Raw genomic sequence first — 26,532 nt, forward strand, 5'->3', positions numbered from 1 at the left:
CGAATCTTTTGAACTATTTAAAACTTGTATTAATTGCTATTTAACTTATTTTATAATTTCGTTGCTTTCAATTATGCCAAATAGCCCTTAGAAACCTTTAAAATCGCTTAAAACGGCTAAAAATCGCATTTTCGAGAACTACAGGGACTAGTTTTGCCAATTCTTTCCTATTTTCGATTAAATTAACGAAAATTAAGCTCTAAGATATGTCAGCTAATGTTATAAAAAATTTCAATTTCGTTTTATTGATGTGCAAACCGAAATCTTTAAGTTATTATACCCGATTTTGTTTCATAATTCGTTTTTGGTATCTAAATCGCCTATTTTAGGCACGCTTGAGTAAAGTAAGGACCAAGTAAACATATTTTAACTAAGATACAAGTTCTATAAGTTTTCCCCTACCCAAGATCAGATCTTTATGAAAATTTCAATGATTATTTCCTTTAAACTATATATTCTTACCTAAACGAGTGAAAAGCCCAAATTTAGTTCGCTTTTGCTATTCTTATATAAACAAGCCTCATTCATCTGCCAAAAACCTTCACATAAACCCTAAGAATCATTCCCGGCCGTCATTAGCCTCCGCCCATATCATTCTTCTCGGTTTTTGCTTATTCGTTGAAGATACAAGCTTGTTCGTTTGATTTGCATACGTGTGAACCGTTGACTTGTCATATCTCCTTGTTCTTTCACTTTCCGGGTAAGTTTTAAACATAGAAATTATTCATATACATTCCCTAGTCAATAAAATTCAATCAATTTTGGTGGTTGAAGGGTGTTGACTGGTTAAATCGTTTAAAACTTGTTAAAGGGCAAAATAGTCAACTAGTTTGACCTAATGTTTTCTCATACTTCTGGTCGGATTCAACGTTTGGTCCAGAAGACTTTTATTCTCGTAATGAAATTTTAAGGCTACTAACAAAAACCCGACTTCCGACTCGCTGTTCGGATTTTGGTCAGTACCAGCTCGCTTAAATCTGAAAACAAACATAACTGGAGTTCTAAACGTCCGTTTGGATTGATTCCAGTGGCAACGAGTTCGTTTTTATTTATATTATTATATCTTAAGTCTAAAATTCTGAATTGCTTATATCGTTTGACGTGTAGTGGATGACTCGCTTATTCGTACTTATATTCGTTTGTCATTAATCTAAGGTGAGTTTGATCATTTCCCTTTTTATACACTGTTTTCAAACGTTTTGGGGACGTATGCGTACTTATTCTTATTTTCTATCATATATATATATATATATATACACACACACAAATTCGCAAACATAATCATTGTGTGTATATCAATTAAATGCTATTTGATTATGTGTATATTCTATCATTGTCGGAGAGGTCCAACATATCCCCTTGTATAGGGTTCTCATTAGTATGATCATACGACCGTATTAGTAACCGGAGCCCGATTCACTTGGCGAAGGTAAACCGACAAATCTCAATCATTGTAATTAATGCCTGATTCGCTTGGCAATAATTTAATGGCACACTAGCACGTTTATGGTTGATATATGCTTTGTTATGATTTGATTGATTACTATCGCATGTGTTGTTTGTGTATTAAATATTTATCATCTATTATTTATTTATTTATTATATAATTATTTGTTGTGTCAAAATTGGTGATCATCTCACTCAACTTTATGTTGACAAACTCCATTTTCTACGCATATGCAGGATGCTTTGTATTGAAGATTGAAGTTGGACACTTAGACAAGACCTTAGGATATAAACAAGATAATCATTATTTTGAGCTTACATTCATGTATTTAAATTATTTGTTATATTTGTATATTGTGTGTATTCTTTCAATAAAATAATTAGATATTGTCACCTTTTATGTATGATAGTATCTTCGAGCTGTGAGCAATTGGATCACGCCTCGGCATTTCCGCCTTAGGTTGGGGTGTGACAGATTGGTATCAGAGCCGAAGGTTATAAGATATGTCGTTAGAAATGGTCCTAGACATATGTTAGGAACCCTATACGTGCATATCTAAACTGCCTTATGTGCTATTTAATTGTTTACAACTTAATTAGATTAATTATTTTATTGTATTGTATCTTATCTATTTATTGCACACACACACAAATTCCGAGGCTATGCCTCACATTCAAAATATTTTTCTAAATCTTTTATTTTGATAGATTATCTTTTATTGTGGGAAATTCCTTAAGAATTCCCGTTTTGTTTTGTTCCTTCACCTTGAAGCATAGGGGCATGGAAAATGTCATACAACCGTAACTTTAAGTAGTACTCGTAACCGGCTAAACGGTTGCGTAGTAAACATAACCTGCTAAACGGTTATACTTCCAAATTGTGTTTTTAGTTATTTTAAATTTATTTGATTCGTTGATTCGATATTTGGTTGGGTTGGTTAAATGCCATGTAAAGCTCATGGTCCGAACAACTCCATTGATTTGATAATTCGTTAATTAGTTGGGTCAGTTAAACGCCATATACATGCTCATGGGTTGACCAACTCAATTGTTTATTACTCGTTATTTGAATTGGGCCAACAAATTGCCATGGAACGCTCATGGGAGGCCAATTCACAAACTTTATGTTGCTTATTTAGTTGGGACATTCAAATTGTCATGAAAAGCTCATGGGAGGTCAACTCGTTTAATATGTTTGATTATCTTATTCTTGGAAAATTTTATAAACATTGTTCATTTACTAAATGCTTCAAACTTGTACACATTATTTTGAATTTTGACTCGTCCTTAAGTCATCATTTGCACAATTCTATTACACTTCGCTATTATTCCACATTGACTCATTTCCACAACTTACCCATCCAGGGGTGGATGTAGCACTTTAGCAGGGGTAGCCTCCGCTACCCCTCAACTTTTCGTCGATAGTATAAAAAATTATTTTTTTGGGCAGGTTTTCGTATTTCGTTACCCCTGAAAAAAATATGACGTTACCCCTATTTGTTTAAAGCTCAACCAATTTAAAAGTTCAACCAAAGAAAAATCCAACCAAAGTTTAAATCCCAAACCAATTAAAGCCCATTAACCATTTTCAAAAATAATACTTGTTGTTTGGAAATTGGAAACTAGCCATACATCAAACAGCGTTGCACTAGACACCACCACTTGACACCATTTTGAGGTTGAAGTTTTTATATGGTTTTGGATAAGCAAATTCAAGAACATGAAAATAGATTCAGTGGGGTCTCAACTACTTTGTTAAAAAAATATGTTTGGTTTAAATCCTTGCAATTCATTTTCTAAGTTTGATATATCTAAGACAGTGTCATTTTATGAGATGCGTCCAAATGATTTTAGTAATGAAGAAAGATGGTGTATTTCGGGTGATAATCTTACGACCTTTTACCACACTTTAAAGGAAAATGATAAATTTACAAAAATGGGTGATGAGTATTTGAACAATGTTTTAATTTGTGCGGTCGAAAGAGAAACGTTTGATAAAGTAAAAGAAGAAGATGTAATGTCTCGATTTCAAGTTTTCAAAAACAAAATAGGAGAAATTTGCAACATATGTGCTTAAATTTATTTATTATCGTGTTTCTATACATCAAGGGCGGCTGTGAGGCAGGGCTAGGTGGTCGACCGATCTCGGCCTGACAACCCGCTAGGCCTGAAGTTTTATTTTTTTTTTTAATTATACATGTATTTAAAAAAACATGTATTTTTAATGTTTAAACTTAATTACTCAACTAATTTAAGGGCCAATTTTTTTCGCCTTCGGCCTAAAAAATTTTCACAATCCTCGGAGACGGTCCTGGTTTACATTGTGTGAAATACGGTAAAAAAAAATTTTTTTGAACGTTACCCCTGAAATTGATGTCTAGATCCGCCACTGTACCCATCATCTTATAAAATTTCATCTTTGGTCCTCATAGAATGTCTTTCCTATGAATCAATCATTATAATCAACGTCGTTCACTTGCTTCTTGTGATTGCCACTCGACTACTAGAATCGACAAGGAGTTGCTGCTGTATTCCGTTAACCAAACGACCGCCAATCTCGATAAAACTAAAATACACCGAATAAGAAATCTTATACTAACTCATATCCGTCAAAAAATTATTTAAATAATCTTTTCTTATATATATATCCTTATCTCAAACTATAAATTTCTAAGTGCATTTAAATCCTTACTCTCAATTTTAACTTTAAGTATTTTATTACTTCCTGTCTTTCCTCAACTTCATGTTAGTTTTTACAACTTACTTCCCATTTTATAAGTCTTCATTATTAAATTTTAATTATTGTAACTTTTATTATTATTAAAACTAAATTTTTAATTATTAAAATTTAATTGTCATTATTAAATTTAAAACTTCCATTAATTAAACTTTTACCATTAAAAATTGGCTTTTTGGTTTAATCTTCATTACAACTCATCACTCACTTTATTTATTGATTAAGTTCGTTATTTGAAATTAAACGTTGGATAGTACGTATTTCAACTCCCTACTTTGATCTTTGATGACAATGTTTTTATTGTTGTGAAACAACGACCTATTAGCAAGATCCATACACATATAGAGATGATAAAGAGAAAGAAGATTGATTCTTATTGATGTGTATAATCAAATACAAGATGCCTATATTTATAAGGACTTTTACATTAATACAAGGAAATGAATAGATGGAGGTTATGCATGTGGAGAGTCACACTAATGATAATGATTCATAATACTCCCCCTTGACTATCTACATGCTGAAATAAGATAGTGTCGTCTTGTAAATTTGAATATCTGTCCTTGGCTTTTGTTTATAGTCATAGCAAAGCAAACTGATATTGTCGTCTTGTAAATTTAAATGCTATGTTATTATCGGAAGGTGTTAATGCGATTCTAGGAATACATATTCTTTCACCATTATTAGTTCTTGAAATAATTTTGACTTCTATTACACGGGCATCCAATGAAACAACCTGAAGCCTAGTGCCATTACATAAGGCCTTTCTTTTGATCAATATTTCTTAAAAGCATAACTGGCACTCCCACTTTTATTTTAAGTTGATGGTTTGGTAGTTTTGGTATTTTTAATTCATTTAGTAGCTCAGTAGAGTATAAAGTTGGATATACATTACCATCTATATAATCAGACTTTGATACAGAATCTGAGATTAAGTATTCAATAGTTTCTCCTTGAAAGCTGTCAATTAGACGATCGTTTAATTCACTAACGATCTCATTTGTTGGTGCAAGTAACACCCTCTTTTGGAAGTAATCAGTGTCTCAATGTTGTTCAAAATGTCTAGATACTCAAACTGAATTATGCTTAGGCTTGAAATAGGATCATCACATTTTTTGATAAGTAAATCATCTGAAATCTCTATTGTTGTTTTGCCATTATCAGGACCACTAACTTTGCCTTCTCTAATATCTAGTAACCATTGTGCAAAATTTTTTGTTTCCTTGATATCAGCAGATGGTTGACCAATTGTTAATATCAAGTTTTTTGTTAATTTAAGAATACAACATTGATGCCAAAAATATGAAGAACATATAAATGCTTTTACTATTTGTTGCCTACTTCCTTTCTAAACGACTGGTAGGATTTGTCTAAAATCACCTCCAAAGACAACAACCTTTCCTCCAAATAATAAATTAGATTATAACACATCTTTGCAGGATCACTATAGAGCTTGAAAAGCATGTTTGTGTGTCATTGGAGCCTCATCCCAGATTATTAGTTTTGTTTTTTGTAATAGCTTCGCTTCATCGGAACCACGTTCTATTATGCAAGAGGAGTTCTCATTCAAGTTAATCGGAATATGAAATCTTAGTGTGATGTTCTTCCACCTAATAACAGTAAAGATGCAATTTCGTTTGATGCCACAGTTAAAACAATATTATCTTGTGATTGTATTGCTGAAGTTACAGTTTTCCATAAATCTGTTTTCCCTATTCCACCATAGTCGTAAACAAAAAACACTCCTCCTGAACCATTGTGAACATCTTTTGTTATTATCTCAAAAATCTCTTTCTGTTCAGAGATAATTGTTCTAAAAAGCTTATGGAATTCATTTCCTTCAATTTCTTGATTGTACAACTGCTCATCCAGAATTAGTCTGTTACTAACAATAGATACGGATTCTTCATCAGGAAAAGACATCGTTTCGTATCTACTTAAACTGTTATTGTTTTATTGTAGAATTTTCTGGATTTCAATCAAAGTAAGATTCTTTATTTAATCTTCAGTAGGGTTTAAATCTGTAAAATATTTAAGCAATTATAATCTGTTATATTTTATTAAATGCTTATATTTAACAATAATACTAAAGAAAGACATACCTGGAGGTTTTTAAAGTTTGTGTTGCTTATAGATTATGTCTTCTAAGATGAGTTTGCACGTACTGTTCCATACATGTTCGGGTCTTGAGAGACTATCAGTAGTCAACATTGTAACAAACAATGATCGTAGGTCGTCACCTGAACCTGAAAAGCTTGTTACTTCAATTCCTTTGATATATTCTGTGTCATCATCAAGTAATCCAAGGGCATAACATGCATCCCTGAAAGTATTGTATGTCCGATCGTTAATGGTACGCATATAACTCCTTGGACCTTTCACTCTGTTTATAAGTACCCTTAAAAAATATGCTTCTCCAAGAGCAGGAGATATTGCGTGTACTCTAACAATACAAAAACCCGATTTTCTTTGTTGCCATCCATGTTGACTTAGATGCCAGACGAATTTTGTAGGGAATTTTGAGTATTAACGTTTACGTGCCTCACAACCATTTATGTTACATTATATCCATAATTTAAACATTGAAGATAAAACAGTGTCTATTTCGTCATCTGTGCCATAAATGACTTGTTTACCAGGAAGGTGGAAAGATAGCCTCATAACAGCTGGAACTCTATAACGTACATCATATGCAAAAATACGCCATGAAGCCTCACATGCTGACAGATATCGACAGTCATAGAACTCTTTGGTCTCATCAATGTTTTCTTCGGGTTTATTTTGACCATCCCCGCCATTAGCAAAATACATAGTAGCACGATCAGGACCTTTATTTATGTACTTGAAAAGGTATTTGATAGATGATCCTTGATTACACCATTCAACATTTATGTGACACTGATATCTTTTCAAAAGCTTTTTGTTGTAGGGTACAACACTTCTGTTATCAAGTAAAGCATCCAACTTTTGGACAAAATTCCCATTGTTACGTCTTCTTTATAATAGAATCCATTTGTGTCTATAGAAGTTTCATCCTGGAAATTCTTTGGAAACTTTTTTGGGCATTTGTTATCTATAACACATGAGTAAGGTTTGTTATAATATGCACAAGGGTCGTGCATCATGAACTCAGACACAAGACTATATAGTTCTGGATCTTATAATTTATCAGGTATCTCGGCACTGATATAAGGAAAAACTTGTTCTACGTTTGGGAGTTTATCTTCTTTTTTGTGAACAAACAAATATGGGCGTGGGGTAATCCACGCTTTTGAACTCCATTGTGTAAACGACCACAAAAGTTCAAATAACGGTGTAGAAATTAATGGAAATTATGTTCTTAAAATTAATATATGTATAAATTAGTTTTTTGGTTATTAATAGATATTGAATATGTACCTGTTTGAAGTCTTCCAAAATATTACTATCCTTCAAATCTTTAATTAAAGAATCGAGCTTTATTTTAAACAATCCACACAAATATCAGGTCTATCATATGTGTCTAGAGACGTGTCTTCAAGGAATCTTTGGATCTCTGGCCATTTTGGATTGCAAGTGATTGCCATAAAGAAATCTGGATAGCCGTATCATTTGCAAAGTGTCATAGCATCCAAGTATTTTTGCATCGTATATCGAGCTCCTCCTGTAAATGAATAGGGTAATATGATACGTTGTCCAACCTTTGAGACATCTGAACAACCTTTGTCTTTTAGAGATTTTAAGTTCTCATAAGACACTGATCTTAGTTCTTTTTATTTGCTTCTTATAAAACACAGCTCTTCAGTTTCAATCCTTGTATAACCATCAACCAATAGCTGTTGTAATAACCTTCTTGAGTTTAAAGAAATTGAGAACCGGTAGTGAGGAATCTTACGAACCACATGATATTATTGTGACCAAGATTGGTGGAAAGTTAGAATATATTAGTGAGTTACACCCTTCATGCATGCCTCTCCAGTATCCGTTAATATATCCTAATGGTGAGGATGGTTACCGAACTAATATCAAACATAGAGGTGTTGAAGATGTCACACCCCGTTGAGCGAATTGCGGAAGCGTAAAACGGAAATGTAACATACACCTCTGGTATCAACCACATTGTTTATAAAGAACAATACAAACTAGTTTACAATATTTTACATCGATCTAACTTTGTTTACAACTAGGTGATACAAAACTAAAACCAGTCCGTTAAGCGACTTTACTTCTTACTAGCATACTTGCATCAATTCACCCAGCATTGATCGCAAGTCAAACACGTAGCACATTGACTTTCTAGTCCAAGTCTGGTATACCTGAAAAACATGTTAAAACGGGTCAACTACAAATAGTTGGTGAGTTTCACGAGTTTCACGAAATCAGTTGTGCGTACAACAATCACAGTTGTAAATACGCAAGTATGTATGTATGTACGTTCACAGGTACGTTTGGTTGTATGTTTATGATGTAATTATGCTAAGCTACAGTGAAGCCTTGACTGTTCGTGCTGCGTGCCTCCATTTCCCACGCTCAATCAACCATTGTGGCCCCCTTTCCGCCCACAATATGCCCCGAGTAGCTATGTCTAACACTACATAGCGTGTTTGTATAATTATGGTCATGTGCAAACGGTTTTGTGTCTCGGCAAACCGTGCCGGCTCCGTTTGGGTTTGTCAAACCAATAGTACTATTCACAAGCCACCGGCTCGAAGTTAATCACCATGTTAATGGGGACTTTTGTGTGTTAGCACTTAGATAATTCCCATCATCAAACAGTTCAGAGTATATATAGATATGTAACAACATGTTTTTCATCCCAAAAGTTCGTAAAAACAGTTAAAAAGTGGGGTCATGAAACTCACTGTTTAGTAGATACTCAGCAGCACGTCAGTTCGAGGTTCGTGTAACTAGCAATCACGGTTTCCTATAATCAATATTATAATAATATTAATATTTTAATATTATTATAATCTCAATACTAAACTGAGCTATATAACTAATCTGGGTATAGTTGGAACGCCCAGTAAGTGGCATTAGGCTTAGGTTGTGATGTTGTGCAATGTATAATACTCAAAACCGAACTTGGCTTAGTTTCCCGTTTTCCCAGCTGGGCCAAGTTGTTCGTTTACGCATTCAGAAAACAGTTATGGGGAAATAAGCTTGGGTAAATATATAGGTTAATAAAATGATTAAGTTATAAAGAAAGATCACATAATGAGGTCCCAGATTAACTACGGGTCCGTTTCCATTTATTCAGTTTGATTTGAGAAGAAAGGCGCACAATCCACCCGGATTGTCCAGGTTTATCATAGAAAAGTTCATTTTCACTTAATTAGTCCAAAAATATGATTTTTGATCACTCTGGGCATTTTTGATTTTCCCGCAGATTCACTAGTCGCAAACTTGCCGGTTTTTATAAAAACTGAATTTGTTTATTATTCAGATTAGCATAATATATTAACCGTTAATCATTAAATTATGAAAATTTAGCCACTTATCAATTAAAATATGTAGATTTTAATAAAAATATTTTTGGAATTTATTTACTGATTTATTAATTTATAAAATTTCATTTTCTCAGTTATATTTCACTTGAAAATCGTCTGTTTACCCCAAACAATTTCCAAAAATTCCACAAAAATTCCTGAATACTTAAATCATGTCCCAAAACAACTTGTATCAATTCCAGAATGTAAAAAGCTCGTGCGATATTCTTTTCGGCCCAATTTCGGCTGTAAAAATTCACACGAACGCAAATAAACAAAACACCTTTAAACTTCTCCAAGTGATTCCAAAATTCATATGTGATCAAAATACATCAAATCTGAGTTCCCCGAAAATTTTCATAATTTTTGAAGTATTTTAGCTATTTTTCCCAATTAAACGTCCCAATTCGGTAATAAATTCGCCAAATATTCTCGGATGGTCGAAAATTACCAAATTTGAACGGGGATTCAATGACATGGTCCTTGATGTCCCTTAAAAATTTAAAGGCCTAATAATATGCACATCACAACCTTAACTTAAACAGTCCGTAAGCGAATGTTTCGGCATTACCTTAGCGGTTTTGGTTCGTTTCCGCCTTTCTAATAAACTTTTCAAGCTCTTGTGCTCCTATGTAGGCTAGATACAAGTCCTATATTACAATCAAGCAATTTTTCATCAACATAACAGCCCTTAACTTAGGGTTTCGGCTAGTGCACAAAAACGAACTTTTGAACCGTAAAAATGCCGTTTCAACCCTTTAATCCGTGTTTATGGCCAAAAAAACTATCAAACCAGGTTCCTCACCATGTGTAAGATCAAAACATTGAAACGGCGTTTTTACGGTTCAAAAGTTCGTTTTTGTGCACTAGCCGAAACCCTAAGTTAAGGGCTGTTATGTTGATGAAAAATTGCTTGGTTTGTGATATAGGACCTGTATCTAGCTTACATAGGAGCACAAGAGCTTGAAAAGTTGATTAGAAAGGCAGATACGAACCAAAACCGCTAAGGTAATGCCAAAACACTCGCTTACGGGCTGTTTAGGTTAAGGTTGTGATGTGCATATTGTTAGGCCTTGAAATTTTTCAGGAACATCAGGGACCATTTCAATAAGTCCTTGTTTAAATTTGGTAATTTTTCGACCATCCGAGAATATTTGGCGAATTTATTACCGAATTGGGACAATTATTTGGGGAAAATAGCTAAAATACTTCAAAAATTATGAAATTTTTATGGGAAGTCATATTTGATGTATTTTGATCACACATGAATTTTGGGATCATTTGGAGAAGTCTAAAGGTGTTTTGTGTATATGCGTTCGTGTGAATTTTTATAACCGAATTTGGGTCTAAAAGAATATCGCACGAGCTTTTTACATTCTGGAATTGATGCAGGTTGTTTTGGGACATGATTTGAGCATTCAGAAATTTTTGTGGAATTTTTAGAAATTGTTTGGGGTAAACGGACAATTTTTAGGCGAAATATAACTGACAAAATGAATTTTTATAAATTAATAAATCAGTAAATAATTCCATAAATAATTTTATAAAAATCTACATATTTTAATTGATAAGTGGTTAAATTGTCATAATTTAATGATTAACGGTTAATTAATTATGCTAATTTAAAGATTAAACAAATTCAGTTTTTATAAAAACCGGCAGGTTCGCGACTAGCGAACCTGCGGGAATATCAAAACACCAAGAGTGGTCAAAAATCATATTTTCCGATTAATTAAGTAAAAACGAACTTTTCTATGAGAAACCTGGACAATCCGGGTGGATTGTGCGCGGTTCTTCTCAAATCAAACTGAATAAACGGAAACGGGCCTCGTGGTTAATCCAGGACCCCAGTATGTGATCCTTCTTTATAACTTAATCATTTTATTAACCAATACATTTACCAAAGCTTATTTTCCCAAAACTGTTTTCTGAACGCGTAAATGAACAACTTGGCCCAGCTGGGAAACGGGAATCTGAGCCAAGTTCAGTTTTAAGTATTAGACATTGAACAACATCACAGCCTAAGCCTATTGCCACTTTCTGGGCGTACCAGCTATACCCAGATTAGTTGTAAAGCCCAGTTTAATACTGAGATTATAATAATATTAAAATATTAATATTATTATAATATGGACTATAGGGACTAAGTGATAGCAAGGGAAACGAACCCCGTGCTGATCTCGCACTGAGTGCCTACAAAACCGTGAGTTTCATGACCCCACTCTTTAAACTATTTTACGAACTTTTTGGGTGGAAAGCATGTTTATACACGTTATTTATCTAAACACGGATCAGGATATAAAATATCTGAACATTTATATATGAAAAGTCCCTACAAACATAATGATTGACTACGTGCTGATGAAAGATGATTATTCGTTGATTGATATATTGAGTGGAGATAATACGAATTGCAAAACATAATGAAATTACACGTGACAGCATGTTTATACAAACACGTTATGTAATGTTAAACATAACTAATTTGAGAGACAACGTGGTCTGTAATGGCCATGGGGATAACGTGGTCTGTGATGATTATGGGGCTGTTGTGGGTAGAAGGGGGGCCACAATAGTAACAAATTAAAGTTGAGTATGGCCTATGAGCCAAGTTCTGCTGCAACTTACTAAACTAAAGTTGAGTATGGCCTATGAGCCAAGTTCTGCTGCAACTTACTAAACTAAAGTTGAGTATGGCTTATGAGCCAAGTTCTGCTGCAACTTACTAAACTAAAGTTGAGTATGGCCTATGAGCCAAGTTCTGCTGCAACTTATAAACTAAAGTTGAGTATGGCCTATGAGCCAAGTTCTGCTGCAACTTATTAAACGAACTAACTTGATTATGACATGAATGTTAAGAAAAAAATGTGATTATGCGTATTGTGGGCGGATGGGGAGCCACAGTATTTGGTGATACGTGATAAATACTATATGTGTATATGTGTCTATACATGCTATGTGATTAGCCGTAGGAAATACTATGTGTTGAATATACTAATTATTTGCGTGTACACTATATAATGTTTGAGTTTACGTGGAATCATTGTGGGTGGAAGGGGGACCACAGTGATTGATGTTAACGCGGAACCGTTGTGGGCGGAAGGGGGGCCACAGTGGTTGAGTTTATGTGGAACCGTTGTGGGAGGAAGGGGGTCCACAGTGGTTGGTTAAACACGGAAATTGGAAACAGGTAGTATGAACAAACAATAACGATTTTACCGAAATTTCGAATTTATATTATAAACTTACATGTGTGCATATGCACACACAAGGATATGGCTGTACATATTTATACAAACGTAAATACATATTTTTACATACGCGCGTACATACAAACTATGACTGTATGGTGCGCAGAACTGATTTCGTTAAAACTTATGAAACTCACCAACTATTCGTAGTTGACCTGTTTTAACATGCTTTTCAGGTAATCAGATATGAGAAGTAATTTCCCGTGTGTTACGGGTCTGATTGGTGATTGATGTCGTGGGCATTTGAGTTAGAAGTAAAGTGATTGAAGAACAGGTTTAATTGTATCACCTAGTTTGTAAAAGATGTTAGAACGATGTAATATATTGTAAATTAGTTAGTAATGTTTCTTTATGAACAATGTATTTGATACCAGTTGTATCTGTTGCATTTCTGTTTTACGCTTCCGCAATTCGCTTAACGGGGTGTGACAAGCCTTGACTGTATGTGCTGCGTGCATTCATTTCCCACGCTCAATCAACCACCGTGGCCCCTTTCCGCCCACAACATGCCCCTGTAGCTATGTCTAACGCTACATAGCCTGTTTGTATAAATATGGTCATGTGCAAACGGCGCTATGTGACACGGCTACCAGGCCGATTCCGTTTGGGTTTGTCAAACCAATAGTACTATTCACAAGCCACCGGCTCGAAGTTAGTCACTGTGATCGTGGGGACTTTCGTGTGTTAGCACTTAGATAATTCACATCAGTACATGTTTCAGGTATGTATATGTAATCAAACATGTTTTTCACCCCAAAAGTTCGTAAAACAGTTTAAAAGTGGGGTCATGAAACTCACGGTTTAGTAGATAATCAGTACTGTATCAGCTCGTGGTTTGTTCGGTCCGCTATCAGTAGTTCCTATAATCAATATTATAATAATATTAATATTTTAATATTATTATAATCTCAAAACTAAACTGGGCTGTATAACTAATCTGGGTGTAGCTGGAACGCCCAGAAAGTGGCAATAGGCTTAGGTTGTGATGTTGTTCAATGTCTAATACTTAAAACCGAACTTGGCTCAAATTCCCGTTCTCCCAGCTGGGCCAAGTAGCTCGTTTACGCGTTCAGAAAACAGTTATGGGAAAATAAGCTTGGGTAAATGTATTGGTTAATAACATGATTAAGTTATAAAGAAAGATCACATACTGGGGTCCCGGATTAGCCACGGGGCCCGTTTCCGTTTATTCAGTTTGATTTGAGAAGAAACGCGCACAATCCACCCGGATTGTCCAGGTTTATCATAGAAAAGTTCATTTTCACTTAATTAGTCCAAAAATATGATTTTTGATCACTCTTGGCGTTTTGATTTTCCCGCAGATTCACTAGTCGCAAACTTGCCGGTTTTTATAAAAACTGAATTTGTTTATTATTCAGATTAGCATAATATATTAACCGTTAATCATTAAATTATGAAAATTTAGCCACTTATCAATTAAAATATGTAGATTTTAATAAAAATATTTCTGGAATTTATTTACTAATTTATTTATTTATAAAATTTCATTTTCTCAGTTATATTTCACTTGAAAATCGTCTGTTTACCCCAAACAATTTCCAAAAATTCCACAAAAATTCCTGAATACTTAAATCATTTCCCAAAACAACCTGTATCAATTCCAGAATGTAAAAAGCTTGTGCGATATTCTTTTCGGCCCAATTTCGGCTGTAAAAATTCACACGAACGCAAATAAACAAAACACCTTTAAACTTCTCCAAGTGATCCCAAAATTCATATGTGATCAAAATACATCAAATCTGAGTTCCCCGAAAATTTTCATAATTTTTGAAGTATTTTAGCTATTTTTCCCAATTAAACGTCCCAATTCGGTAATAAATTCGCCAAATATTCACGGATGGTCGAAAATTACCAAATTTGAACAGGGATTCAATGACATGGTCCTTGATGTCCCTTAAAAATTTAAAGGCCTAATAATATGCACATCACAACCTTAACCTAAACAGCCCGTAAGCGAATGTTTCGGCATTACCTTAGCGGTTTTGGTTCGTTTCCGCCTTTCTAATAAACTTTTCAAGCTCTTGTGCTCCTATGTAGGCTAGATACAAGTCCTATATTACAAACCAAGCAATTTTTCATCAACATAACAGCCCTTAACTTAGGGTTTCGGCTAGTGCACAAAAACGAACTTTTGAACCGTAAAAATGCCGTTTCAACCCTTTAATCCGTGTTTATGGCCAAAAAAACTATCAAACCAGGTTCCTCACCATGTGTATGATCAAAACATTGAAACGGCGTTTTTACGGTTCAAAAGTTCGTTTTTGTGCACTAGCCGAAACCCTAAGTTAAGGGCTGTTATGTTGATGAAAAATTGCTTGGTTTGTGATATAGGACCTGTACCTAGCTTACATAGGAGCACAAGAGCTTGAAAAGTTGATTAGAAAGACAGATACGAACCAAAACCGCTAAGGTAATGCTGAAACACTCGCTTACGGGCTGTTTTGGTTAAGGTTGTGATGTGCATATTGTTAGGCCTTGAAATTTTTCAGGAACATCAGGGACCATTTCAATAAGTCCCTGTTTAAATTTGGTAATTTTTAAACTTCTCCAAATGAACAAAACACCTTTAAACTTCTCCAAATGAAACCAAAATTCATATGTGATCAAAATACATCAAATCTGAGTTCCCAGAAAATTTTCATAATTTTTGAAGTATTTTAGCTATTTTTCCCAATTAAACGTCCCAATTCGGTAATAAATTCGCCAAATATTCTCGGTTCGTCGAAAAATTACCAAATTTGAACAGAGACTCATTGACATGGTCCCTGATGTTCCTGAAAAATTTCAAGTCCTAAAAATATGCACATCACAACCTTAACCTAAATAGCCCGTAAGCGAGTGTTTCGGCATTACCTTAGCGGGTTTGGCTCGTTTCCGACTTTTTAATCAAGTTTTCAGGTTTTTGTGATTCTAATCAAGCTAGGTACAAGTCCTATATCACAAACCAAGAAATTTTTTATCAACATAACTGCCCGTAACTTAGGGTTTCGGCTAGTGCACAAAAACGAACTTTTGAACCGTAAAAAACGCCGTTTCAACCCTTTAATCCATGTTTATGGCCAAAAAAACTATCAAAACAGGTTCCTTACCGTGTTTATGATCAAAACATGTTTATGGACCATTTTTAGAATTTTTACACGGTTATGAATGATTTTTAGTAACCAAGACATGTTTTTATGGTATTAAACAAGTTTAAACAAGTACAAAAGCTACTTATTTAAGCACCTTACCTTAGGGTTTGAAGGTTTTCTGGCTGGAGCAGAACTTGTGTCCAGAATTTTCAAGAAAATGATGTTGAAAAGGTTTTGGATCTAGTTTATATGTGAAAGAACCAAAGGGGGGTGGGGGCTGCTGTTGCGATCGAGATCCACATGGGCCCACCTTGGGCCCATTTTGGCCCAAGTTTCTGATTTCTCAAGCCCAAATACGAAAATCCCGGTCCAAATTTAGTTCGTGTTCGGTTTTTGGCGCGAAAAACTTATCGGATGCGTTAAACAGCGCGAAAACGAGTGTTTTTCGGCTAGTTTTGTGTAAAATTATAAAAACATACTATATGTTTGTAAAAATCCAAAATATTTTCACGAATCGCTTAAAACATTTCAAATAAGTGTTTGGTAAGTCTTTTTCGGCTTAACGGATGATACAATGCTTGGTTTGTAACTATATTTCGCGTTTAAATCTATAGCGGGTAGTTAAACGAGCATATTTTCGTTTAACTTGTTTGCTATCAAACTAAGGCCATATTTCTAATATTTTAGCTTGTATAGATCGTATATCACTTATAGATGGCCCCCCCCGAGATATCTGGGTCATAACCCGACCCGTTCGGTTAATCGTTCGTTTGTTACGCAAAAGGCGTTTATTTGCTTAATCGGTAAATACGTACTGAGGTGTACCTTGTTTTGGCTCAAATGTCACATTCTCCCCCCGTTAGGATATTTCGTCCCCGAAATTTGATTATTTAACTTTGTCTTTGTTTGGAAACAGGTGCGGGTATTTCTTTTTGAATTTGGATTTCCGCTCCCACGTGAATTCGGGTCCCCTTTGTGAATTCCACCGAACTTTTACTAGAGAAATTTTGTTGTGTCTTAATTGTTTTATTTTTCCCTCTAATATTTCCACCGGTTCTTCAAACAAATTCAGTTTTTCGTTTATGTTTAAGTCTTTTAATGGCACGATTTTGGTTCGAAACATGAAAGACATCGTGAATAGAACTCAACTCCACAGGAAGTTTCAGTCGGTAAGCTACCGGACCTATCTTAGAAATGACTTCATATGGCCTAATGTATCGCGGAGCTAGTTTACCGGTTCTTCCAAATCGAATGACGCCTTTCCACGGGGATACTTTCAGAAAAACTTTGTCGCCTATTTCAAAGGATAACGGCTTTCTACGAACATCAGCGTAGCTTTTCTGTCGATCTCTGGCGATTTTCAATTTGCTTGTAATCTTACGGATTTTGTCGGTGGTTTATTGAATCAAGTTAGATAGCGCAATTTGGGTATCTCCAACCTCAGTCCAGCACAAAGGTGATCTACATTTCCGCCCGTACAGTGCTTCATATTGTGCCGCTTGAATGCTACTGTGATAGCTATTGTTGTACGAAAATTCAACCAGTGGAAGATGTTGATCCCAGTTTCCACCAAAGTCTAGTACACAAGCGCGAAGCAAATCTTCTAAGGTTTAAATGGTTCGTTCAGATTGACCGTCGGTTTGGGGATGGTAGGCGGTACTTAGGCCAATTCGGGTTCCCAAAGCTTCTTGTACGGCTTGCCAAAAACGAGAGGTAAAATGGCTATCACGATCAGAGATGATTGAAACGGGTACGCCGTGTCGGGATACGATTTCATTGATGTAGATGTGAGCAAGTTTTTCGGTTGTGTAAATGGTTCGGATTGGAAGGAAGTGTGCGGATTTGGTTAGTCGGTCAACTATCACCCATATTGCATCATTTCCTCGGGAGGTTTTTGGGAGATGTGTTACAAAATCCATGGTAATTTGTTCCCATTTCCATTGTGGTATTTCCGGTTGGTGCAACATTCCCGAAGATTTTTGATATTCAGCCTTAACCCTTGCACAAGTTAAACATTTACCGACATACGTGGCTATATCCTTCTTCATACCGGGCCACCAATAATACTCTTTCAAGTCCTTGTACATCTTATCTGTTCTTGGGTGAATGGAGTATTTGGACTTATGGGCTTCGTCCATGATCAAGTCACGCAGATTGCTGAAAGTGGGAATCCAAACTCGATTTTTGTAGTATAGAATTTCGTCAGTTCTTTCTTCAAAATGTTGTTCGGTCCCATGCAAGTTTTCATCTTCCAAGTGATCTCCTTTCAGAGCTTCGTTTTGAGCAATACGAATTTGCTCGGTGAGACTGGTTTGGACGATCATTCCAAGTGCTCGGACCCATAGTGGTTTGATCCTTTCCTTTCTACACAAAGCATCTGCTACTATATTAGCCTTGCCCGGGTGATATCGAATCTCACAGTCATAGTCGTTCAACAGCTCTACCCATCTCCTTTGCCTCATGTTTAATTCTTTCTGGTTAAAAATATGCTGTAGGCTCTTGTGGTCGGTGTATACTGTACATTTGGTGCCATACAAATAGTGCCTCCAGATCTTAAGTGCGAAAATAACCGCGCCCAGTTCCAAATCATGGGTGGTATAATTCTTCTCATGCACCTTTAATTGTCGAGAAGCGTATGCTATGACTTTGTTTCTTTGCATAAGTACACATCCCAACCCTTTCCGGGACGCGTCGCAATAAACAACCAGATCATCAGTTCTCTCTGGAAGACTTAGTATTCTGGAAGACTTAGTATCGGGGCTTGGCATAGTTTCTGTTTCAGCAATTGAAAAGCCGCTTCTTGTTCTTCTCCCCAAACATAAGCACGATCCTTTTGAGTCAAAAGAGTTAAAGGTTGGGCGATGTTGGAAAAATTAGCAATAAAACGCCGATAATACCCAGCTAAACCCAAAAATTGGCGAATTTCTTTTGGTGACTTTGGGCCTTGCCAATTTTTGATGGCTTCAATCTTACTCGGGTCTACATGGATACTGTGTCGGTTAACAACGTGCCCTAGAAATTGTACTTCTTGTAGCCAAAATTCACACTTTGACAGCTTGGCATACAACTTTTCCTGCCTCAACAGCTCCAAAATAGTTCGTAAATGCTATTCGTGTTCATCCTTGGTTTTCGAATATATCAAAATGTCATCAATAAACACAATAACGAATTTGTCAAGTACGGTTTACAAACTCGATTCATAAGGTCCATGGAAACTGCGGGAGCATTAGTCAGTCCGAACGGCATAACTAAGAATTCGTAGTGGCCATAACGAGTTCGGAACGCCATTTTAGACACGTCTTCCTCTTGAATTTTAACTTGATGGTAACCGGATCGAAGGTCAATTTTCGTGAAATAGTTTGCCCCTTGGAGTTGGTCAAAGAAGTCATCTATTCGTGGAAGAGGGTATCGGTTCTTGATGGTAACTTTGTTTAATTCCCGGTAGTCGATGCACATTCTAAAACTTCCAACCTTCTTCTTTACGAACAATACCGGTGCTCCCCAAGGAGAATAACTGGGACGAATGGAACCCTTATCTAACAACTCCTGTAACTGGTTGGATAGTTCTTGCATTTCAGAGGGTGCCAGTCGATAAGGTGCCTTAACAATAGGGGCTGATCCTGGTATTAAGTCTATGCGGAATTCAACCTGTCGGCTCGGTGGTAATCCAGGTAAATCGTCAGGAAAGACATCAGGGTATTCGCGTACAACGGGAATCTCTTCTATGCGTTTCTCATCAGGGTTCTTTATAGTCACGTTTGCCAAGAATGCCATACAACCTTGGTGTAAACATTTCAACACTTTGAGATGAGACACGAGAGGTAACATCGAACCAGACTTCTCTCCTTGTACTACAATCAGCTCACCATTCGAGAAGGGAATTTTAACTGTCTTGTCGTTACACACACTCTCCGCCTTATACTTGGTTAACCAGTCCATGCTGACAATAACATCAAAACTTCCTAACTCTACCGGGAGTAGGTCAATAAGGAATGGGTGGTCATTAAGAATAATGGAACAGTTTTGGATTATTTGGTTGACAGTTATAGAGTTACCGTTAGCGAGTTCTATAGTATAGGGATTTGTTAGTTCACTAACTAGCATGTTACCCAGGGACATAAACTAATGGAAACAAAGCTTCTATCGGCACCAGTATCAAATAATACAGAAGCATATTGATCAGAAACAACAAATGTACCTGTTACTACGTTCGGGTCTTGTCGTGCTTCTCCTGACCCGATAACAAACACGCGTCCCCGAGGCGCATTTGAAGTCGATGCTTGGTTCGGTCTAGCAACCATTCTTTGATTCAGCTTAGGGCAATTTCTTCTAATATGATCTGTACTGCCGCATTCATAACAGGCACGGTAGGTTGCTGCGGTTGAAGTTTGTTGGATGGGTTGTTGGTAGATTGGCTGAGGTGAGGTTGAGTTGTTTGAGTTGATCGGTTCACAATTTCTGTACCTGCTCTGCAATTAGGGGCATAATGCCCAGTTCGACCACATTTCTGGCATACCGGCAATCTACACTCTCCCACATGATGGTAATTACATCTGTCACACTTTTGCAAGGGTCCCTTGTACCTGTCTTGCTTCGTATCTGAACCGGTTATAGCATAATTTCTTATTGTCGGACGTGCACGTTTGCTTGATTGTCCTCCTTGTGAACTCGTCCCGTCGTCGGTTCGTTTCAAACCCACTGATTCTCCAGCCTTTTTCAATACACCACTTCTTACTAAATCAAAAGTCACAATTCCGGCTTGGGTCATAACATTTTCTAACGATGTGTGCCCCACAGAGTTCACTAAACTCCTCACTTCCGGGGCTAAACCCCAAATATAACGTTCAACTCGTTTATCTTCAGGAGTTACTAACCATGGTACTAAACGGGCCAATTCATTGAAGCGGTTCGTGTATCCTAAATGATCCGCTCCTCTCATCTCCAAACTCCAAAGTTCATGTTCTAACCTTTGACTTTCGTTCCTTGGGCAGAAATGTTCCAGCATCAGTGTTTTGAGTTCAGCCCATGTCATGCGATTCACCGTATCTTGACCTTTTATCTGTACCGTAGTGTTCCACCACATCAAAGCATGATCCGTAAAAGTAGAAGCAACATACTTGACAATGTTTTCGGGTGGACAATTGCTGATATTGAGGATAGATTCAGTCTTTTCGATCCATTTAATCAGCCCGTTTAGCCCTTCAGTGCCCTTGAAATCAATCGGTTTATAGGCCATAAAGTTTTTGATCGAATATTCCCTTCGAGGGAGATTAGGGTTGTTATTGTCATTGCTTGGGTTCGGTGGGGGATTATTTGCATTGGTAGGGGTATTTGTATTAGGTGGGGGATTGTTATTTGTAACTGTTTCATTGTTGGTTGGGGGAGCATTATTGTTTTGTTGTTGGTTTGTTTACATATTTGCGTTTACACCGGCAGTTACTTGTGTTACAATAAGCGGAATTACTGCCTGCATTTGCCGAGCAATCATCTCGGCTATTTCTGCCTCAGTCATAGGGTTTGCTTTCTTTGGTGCCATTCTATAATGATAAACAAATATAAGCCAATTAGTACTAATTCCAGTCTACGGCATTGTGTAATAATAATCACAATAAATGTTGTACAGGTAAATCAGATAACATACTGACATTTCACAAATTGTTCTGTACATTGATATCAAAAAGTACATAGACTTAGCCTGATAAAGGCTAGTGCTTGCATGTATATATCAAAATCAGTCACTAAGTGACAGTTAGACTTAACCCCTATAAGGGTCAGTGCTTGTAATAATGTACAAAATTGTGCTCCACGTTAACATAACATACTACTATATACATACATGGAGTATTAAAAGATCATGTACACCTAATTGTAACATTCTACACTTATCCATACAGACGATAGGCTAGCCACAAACATAAAAATAACAACGCTGCAATCATCCAGTAACAGTTCCACAATCGACCTGTCACCCTATCCAAACACCAGTGGTAGTAGGCATCTGACTGCTGCAAGTTCAGTACTATCTGATGTAACGTCGATAAGTACTGGGTCATGTCCCTCCTCTCCTGGTTAATGTTAGCTTTGGCTATCGAGTGGTCTATCACACGGTCAGTCAGGACAGCCATCTAAGAGTTGTTTCCTGCGTTTGGGAGGTCAGGGCGAGGAGTAGGTATACTCAACGAACGGGAAGATGAAGTATCCGTCCTAGGACGTGAAGGTCCTCCCCGGTCGTGAGTAGATCTGAATGGAATCGAGGTAGGATCAATCGGGGTTACCCTAATACGAGCAGTCTGTCGAATTCGCGCAGTAGCTGAAGTCGTCGGTGATAGGTGAATGGGTGGAGTGGGTAATCTGGCTACTCTAGCAGGTGAGGATACTGACTGTTAACTTCGTCTTGATCCCAGCGTGGTGACCTGGGGGGATAACTATCGCATCTGTAGCCAGATAGATCAGGCACATTCCTGGGTAGCTCTCTACAGATAACTTCTTCTTCCACCTCTTCTTCCTCCTCCTCCGGTTCCTCTTTTGGGTCCTCCTCTTCTGGATCCTCCTTTTCTGGATCCTCCTATGATTCTTCCTCGGGATCCTCCTCAACAGAGATTACCGGTTCTTCTTCCGGTACGTAGTCGTTATTCCTTGACATGACTCTGCACAAAGGTTAGTTATAAGAATAATAACTATTGCTATCGCTAACTATTGTCGAGGAGATTAATTAATTAAACCAAATTTAATATTAATTATATTATAATATAACATTAGTTTTATTAAAATTTTAACTATTATTATTATTATTATTTAAATCAATACTGAATATAAATGAATATAATATTCATAGTAAAATGTACCGTCATCAACAGTATCGTACGTACACGTATTCATACACCTTGTTCCACATAAACACGTATGAGTGTTACATATATATATACTTTCACATTACCTTTTATACACATATGTTGCCACTTTTACCTAACCACACGTTCCGTGATTTCTCCCCGAATTCTCTCGTACAAGCCAGTCTGTTATTATGTTCCGGACCACAATAACTCACTTGCCCTACAAGTTCATCCCGGCATCCATTAGTATATAATATTAATTTATTATTTAATTATTTTTCCAGAGTTAATCGAGCCTACGGTAATATTTTAGGTACCCTAAGGGATAACCTAATCCTTTATAACCAATGGCTCTGATACCAACTTCTGTCACACCCCGACTAGCACAATGCGGAAGCGTAAAACGGGAATGTAACAGACACCTCTGGTATCAACACATTGTTTATAAAGAAACATTACAAACAAATTTACAATATATTACAACTCATTGTTCTATCGTTGTTTTACAGTCTAGGTGATATAAACAAAACGAGTTCGTTAACTATACATTCTTACTACTAACGCCTTTGCTTCTATTCACATAGCATCAACCACATACTTCAAGAAAGTAACCGGTCACCAAATTACTCTGATTTAGGTACACCTGAAAAGCAGTTTAAAACTGGTCAACTACTAGAGTTGGTGAGTTTCACGAGTTTCAAGAAAACAGTAATGAGTATTCACAAGTCAACACTCGTAATCATGAAATAAGTACGTATGTATGTAAATGATGTAATTATGCTAAGCTACAGTGAAGCCTTGACTGTATCTGCTGCGTGCATCCATTTCCCACGCTCAATCAACCACTGTGGCCCCTTTCCGCCCACAACATGCCCCGGTAGCTATGTCTAACGCTACATAGCCTGTTTGTATAAATATGGTCATGTGCAAAGGGCGCTATGTGACACGGCTACCAGGCCGATTCCGTTTGGGTTTGTCAAACCAATAGTACTATTCACAAGCCACCGGCTCGAAGTTAATCACTGTGATCGTGGGGACTTTCGTGTGTTAGCACTTAGATAATTCACATCAGTACATGTTTCAGGTGTGTATATGTAATCAAAAATGCTTTTCACCCCAAAAGTTCGTAAAACAGTTTAAAAGTGGGGTCATGAAACTCACGGTTTAGTAGATAATTAGTACTGTATCAGCTCGTGGTTTGTTCGGTCCGCTATCAGTAGTTACTATAATCAATATTATAATAATATTAATATTTTAATATTATTATAATCTCAATACTAAACTGGGCTGTATAACTAATCTGGATGTAGCTGGAACGCCCAGAAAGTGGCAATAGGCTTAGGTTGTGATGTTGTTCAATGTCTAATACTTAAAACCGAACTTGGCTCAGATTCCCGTTTTCCCAGCTGGGCCAAGTTGCTCGTTTACGCGTTCAGAAAACAGTTATGGGAAAATAAGCTTTGGTAAATGTATTGGTTAATAACATGATTAAGTTATAAAGAAAGATCACATACTGGGGTCCCGGATTAGCCACGAGGCATGTTTCCGTTTATTTAGTTTGATTTGAGAAGAAACGCGCACAATCCACCCGGATTGTCCAGGTTTCTCATAGAAAAGTTCATTTTCACTTATGTAGTCCAAAAATATGATTTTTGATCACTCTTGGCGTTTTGATTTTCCCGCAGATTCACTAGTCGCGAACTTGCCGGTTTTTATAAAAACTGAATTTGTTTAATATTCAGATTAGTATAATTAATTAACCGTTAATTATTAAATTATGAAAATTTAGCCACTTATCAATTAAAATATGTATATTTTAATAAAAATATTTCTGGAATTTATTTACTGATTTATTAATTTATAAAATTTCATTTTCTCAGTTATATTTCGCCTGAAAATCGTCTGTTTACCCCAAACAATTTCCAAAAATTCCAAAAAAATTCCTGAATACTCAAATTATGTCCCAAAATAACCTGTATCAATTCTAGAATGTAAAAAGCTCGTGCGATATTATTTTCAGCCCAATTTCGGCTGTAAAAATTCACACGAACGCAAATAAACAAAACACCTTTAAACTTCTCCAATTGATCCCAAAATTCATATGTGATCAAAATACATCAAATATGAGTTCCCAGAAAATTTTCATAATTTTTGAAGTATTTTAGCTATTTTTCCCAATTAAACGTCCCAATTCGGTAATAAATTCGCCAAATATTCTCGGATGGTCGAAAAATTACCAAATTTGAACAGGGACTCATTGACATGGTCCTTGATGTCCCTTAAAAATTTAAAGGCCTAATAATATGCACATCACAACCTTAACCTAAACAGCCCGTAAGCGAATGTTTCTGCATTACCTTAGCGGGTTTGGCTCGTTTCCGACTTTTTAATCAAGTTTTCATGTTCTTGTGCTTCTAATCAAGCAATGTACAAGTCATATATCACAAGCCAAGAAATTTTTCATCAACATAACAGCCCGTAACTTAGGGTTTCGGCTAGTGCACAAAAACGAACTTTTGAACCGTAAAAACGCCGTTTCAACCCTTTAACCCGTGTTTATGGCCAAAAAAACTATCAAAACAGGTTCCTTACCGTGTTTATGATCAAAACATGTTTATGGACCATTTTTAGGATTTTTACACGGTTAGGAATGATTTTTAGTAACCAAGACATGTTTTTATGGTATTAAACAAGTTTAAACAAGTACAAAAGTTACTTATTTAAGCACCTTACCTTAGGGTTTGAAGGTTTTCTGGCTGGAGCAGAACTCGTGTCCAGAATTTTCAAGAAAATGATGTTTAACAGGTTTTGGATCTAGTTTATATGTGAAAGAACCAAAGGGGGGTGGGGGCTGCTGTTGCGATCGGGATCCACATGGGCCCACCTTGGGCCCATTTTGGCCCAAGTTTTTGATTTCTCAAGCCCAAATACGAAAAGCCCGGTCCAAATTTAGTTCAGGTTCGGTTTTTGGCGCGAAAAACTTATCGGGTGCGTTAAACAGCGCGAAAACGAGTGTTTTTCAGCTAGTTTTGTGTAAAATTATAAAAACATACTATATGTTTGTAAAAATCAAAAATATTTTCACGGATCGCTTAAAACATTTTAATAAGTGTTTGGTAAGTCTTTTTTGGCTTAACGGATGATACAATGCTTGGTTTGTAATTATCTTTCGCGTTTAAATCTATAGCGGGTAGTTAAACGAGCATATTTTCGTTTAACTTGTTTGCTATCTAACTAAGGCCATATTTCTAATATTTTAGCTTGTATAGATCGTATATCACTTATAGATGGCCCCCCGAGATATCTGGGTCATAACCCGACCCGTTCGGTTAATCGTTCGTTTGTTATGCAAAAGGCGTTTATTTGCTTAATCGGTATATACGTACTGAGGTGTACCTTGTTTTGGCTCAAATGTCACATAATCATAGTTCTGATTGTGATATTTCAACTGGAATCAAAGTTGCAGAATCAGTGTTAACTGAAGAAAAAGTTGTTGAAAAGGAAAATCATGTTGATTCGAAGAGATTTGCAAAAACCAGTTTTTATTCAAAGCAATCTCATAGGGTCAAAACAATTAATAAAATTGTGTTTGTGCATGGTAAGACCTCAGAATCTGAAAAAGAAGCAATTTTTAGAAATCAATCGAACCGGGAGTTTTATCAACAAAAGGAAGAGCGTGAGTAATCTGAAATGACATCTCAGGTTAAC

General features: G+C 36.3%; 1 protein-coding gene across 1 annotated transcript; it reads right to left on the reverse strand.

Moving 5' to 3' along the window:
• Nucleotides 1–5,773: 5,773 nt before the first annotated feature.
• On the reverse strand, nt 5,774–6,106 carry LOC143620793 (uncharacterized). The gene has a single exon (XM_077092400.1). It carries the CDS (start codon nt 6,104–6,106, stop codon nt 5,774–5,776), a length of 333 nt encoding a protein of 110 aa, XP_076948515.1.
• Nucleotides 6,107–26,532: the final 20,426 nt, after the last annotated feature.

This window comes from Bidens hawaiensis, unplaced genomic scaffold, assembly GCF_021521415.1.
Source record: "Bidens hawaiensis isolate Kalapana, Puna unplaced genomic scaffold, B.hawaiensis_p1.1 tig00002671_1, whole genome shotgun sequence".
NCBI lineage: Eukaryota > Viridiplantae > Streptophyta > Magnoliopsida > Asterales > Asteraceae > Bidens > Bidens hawaiensis.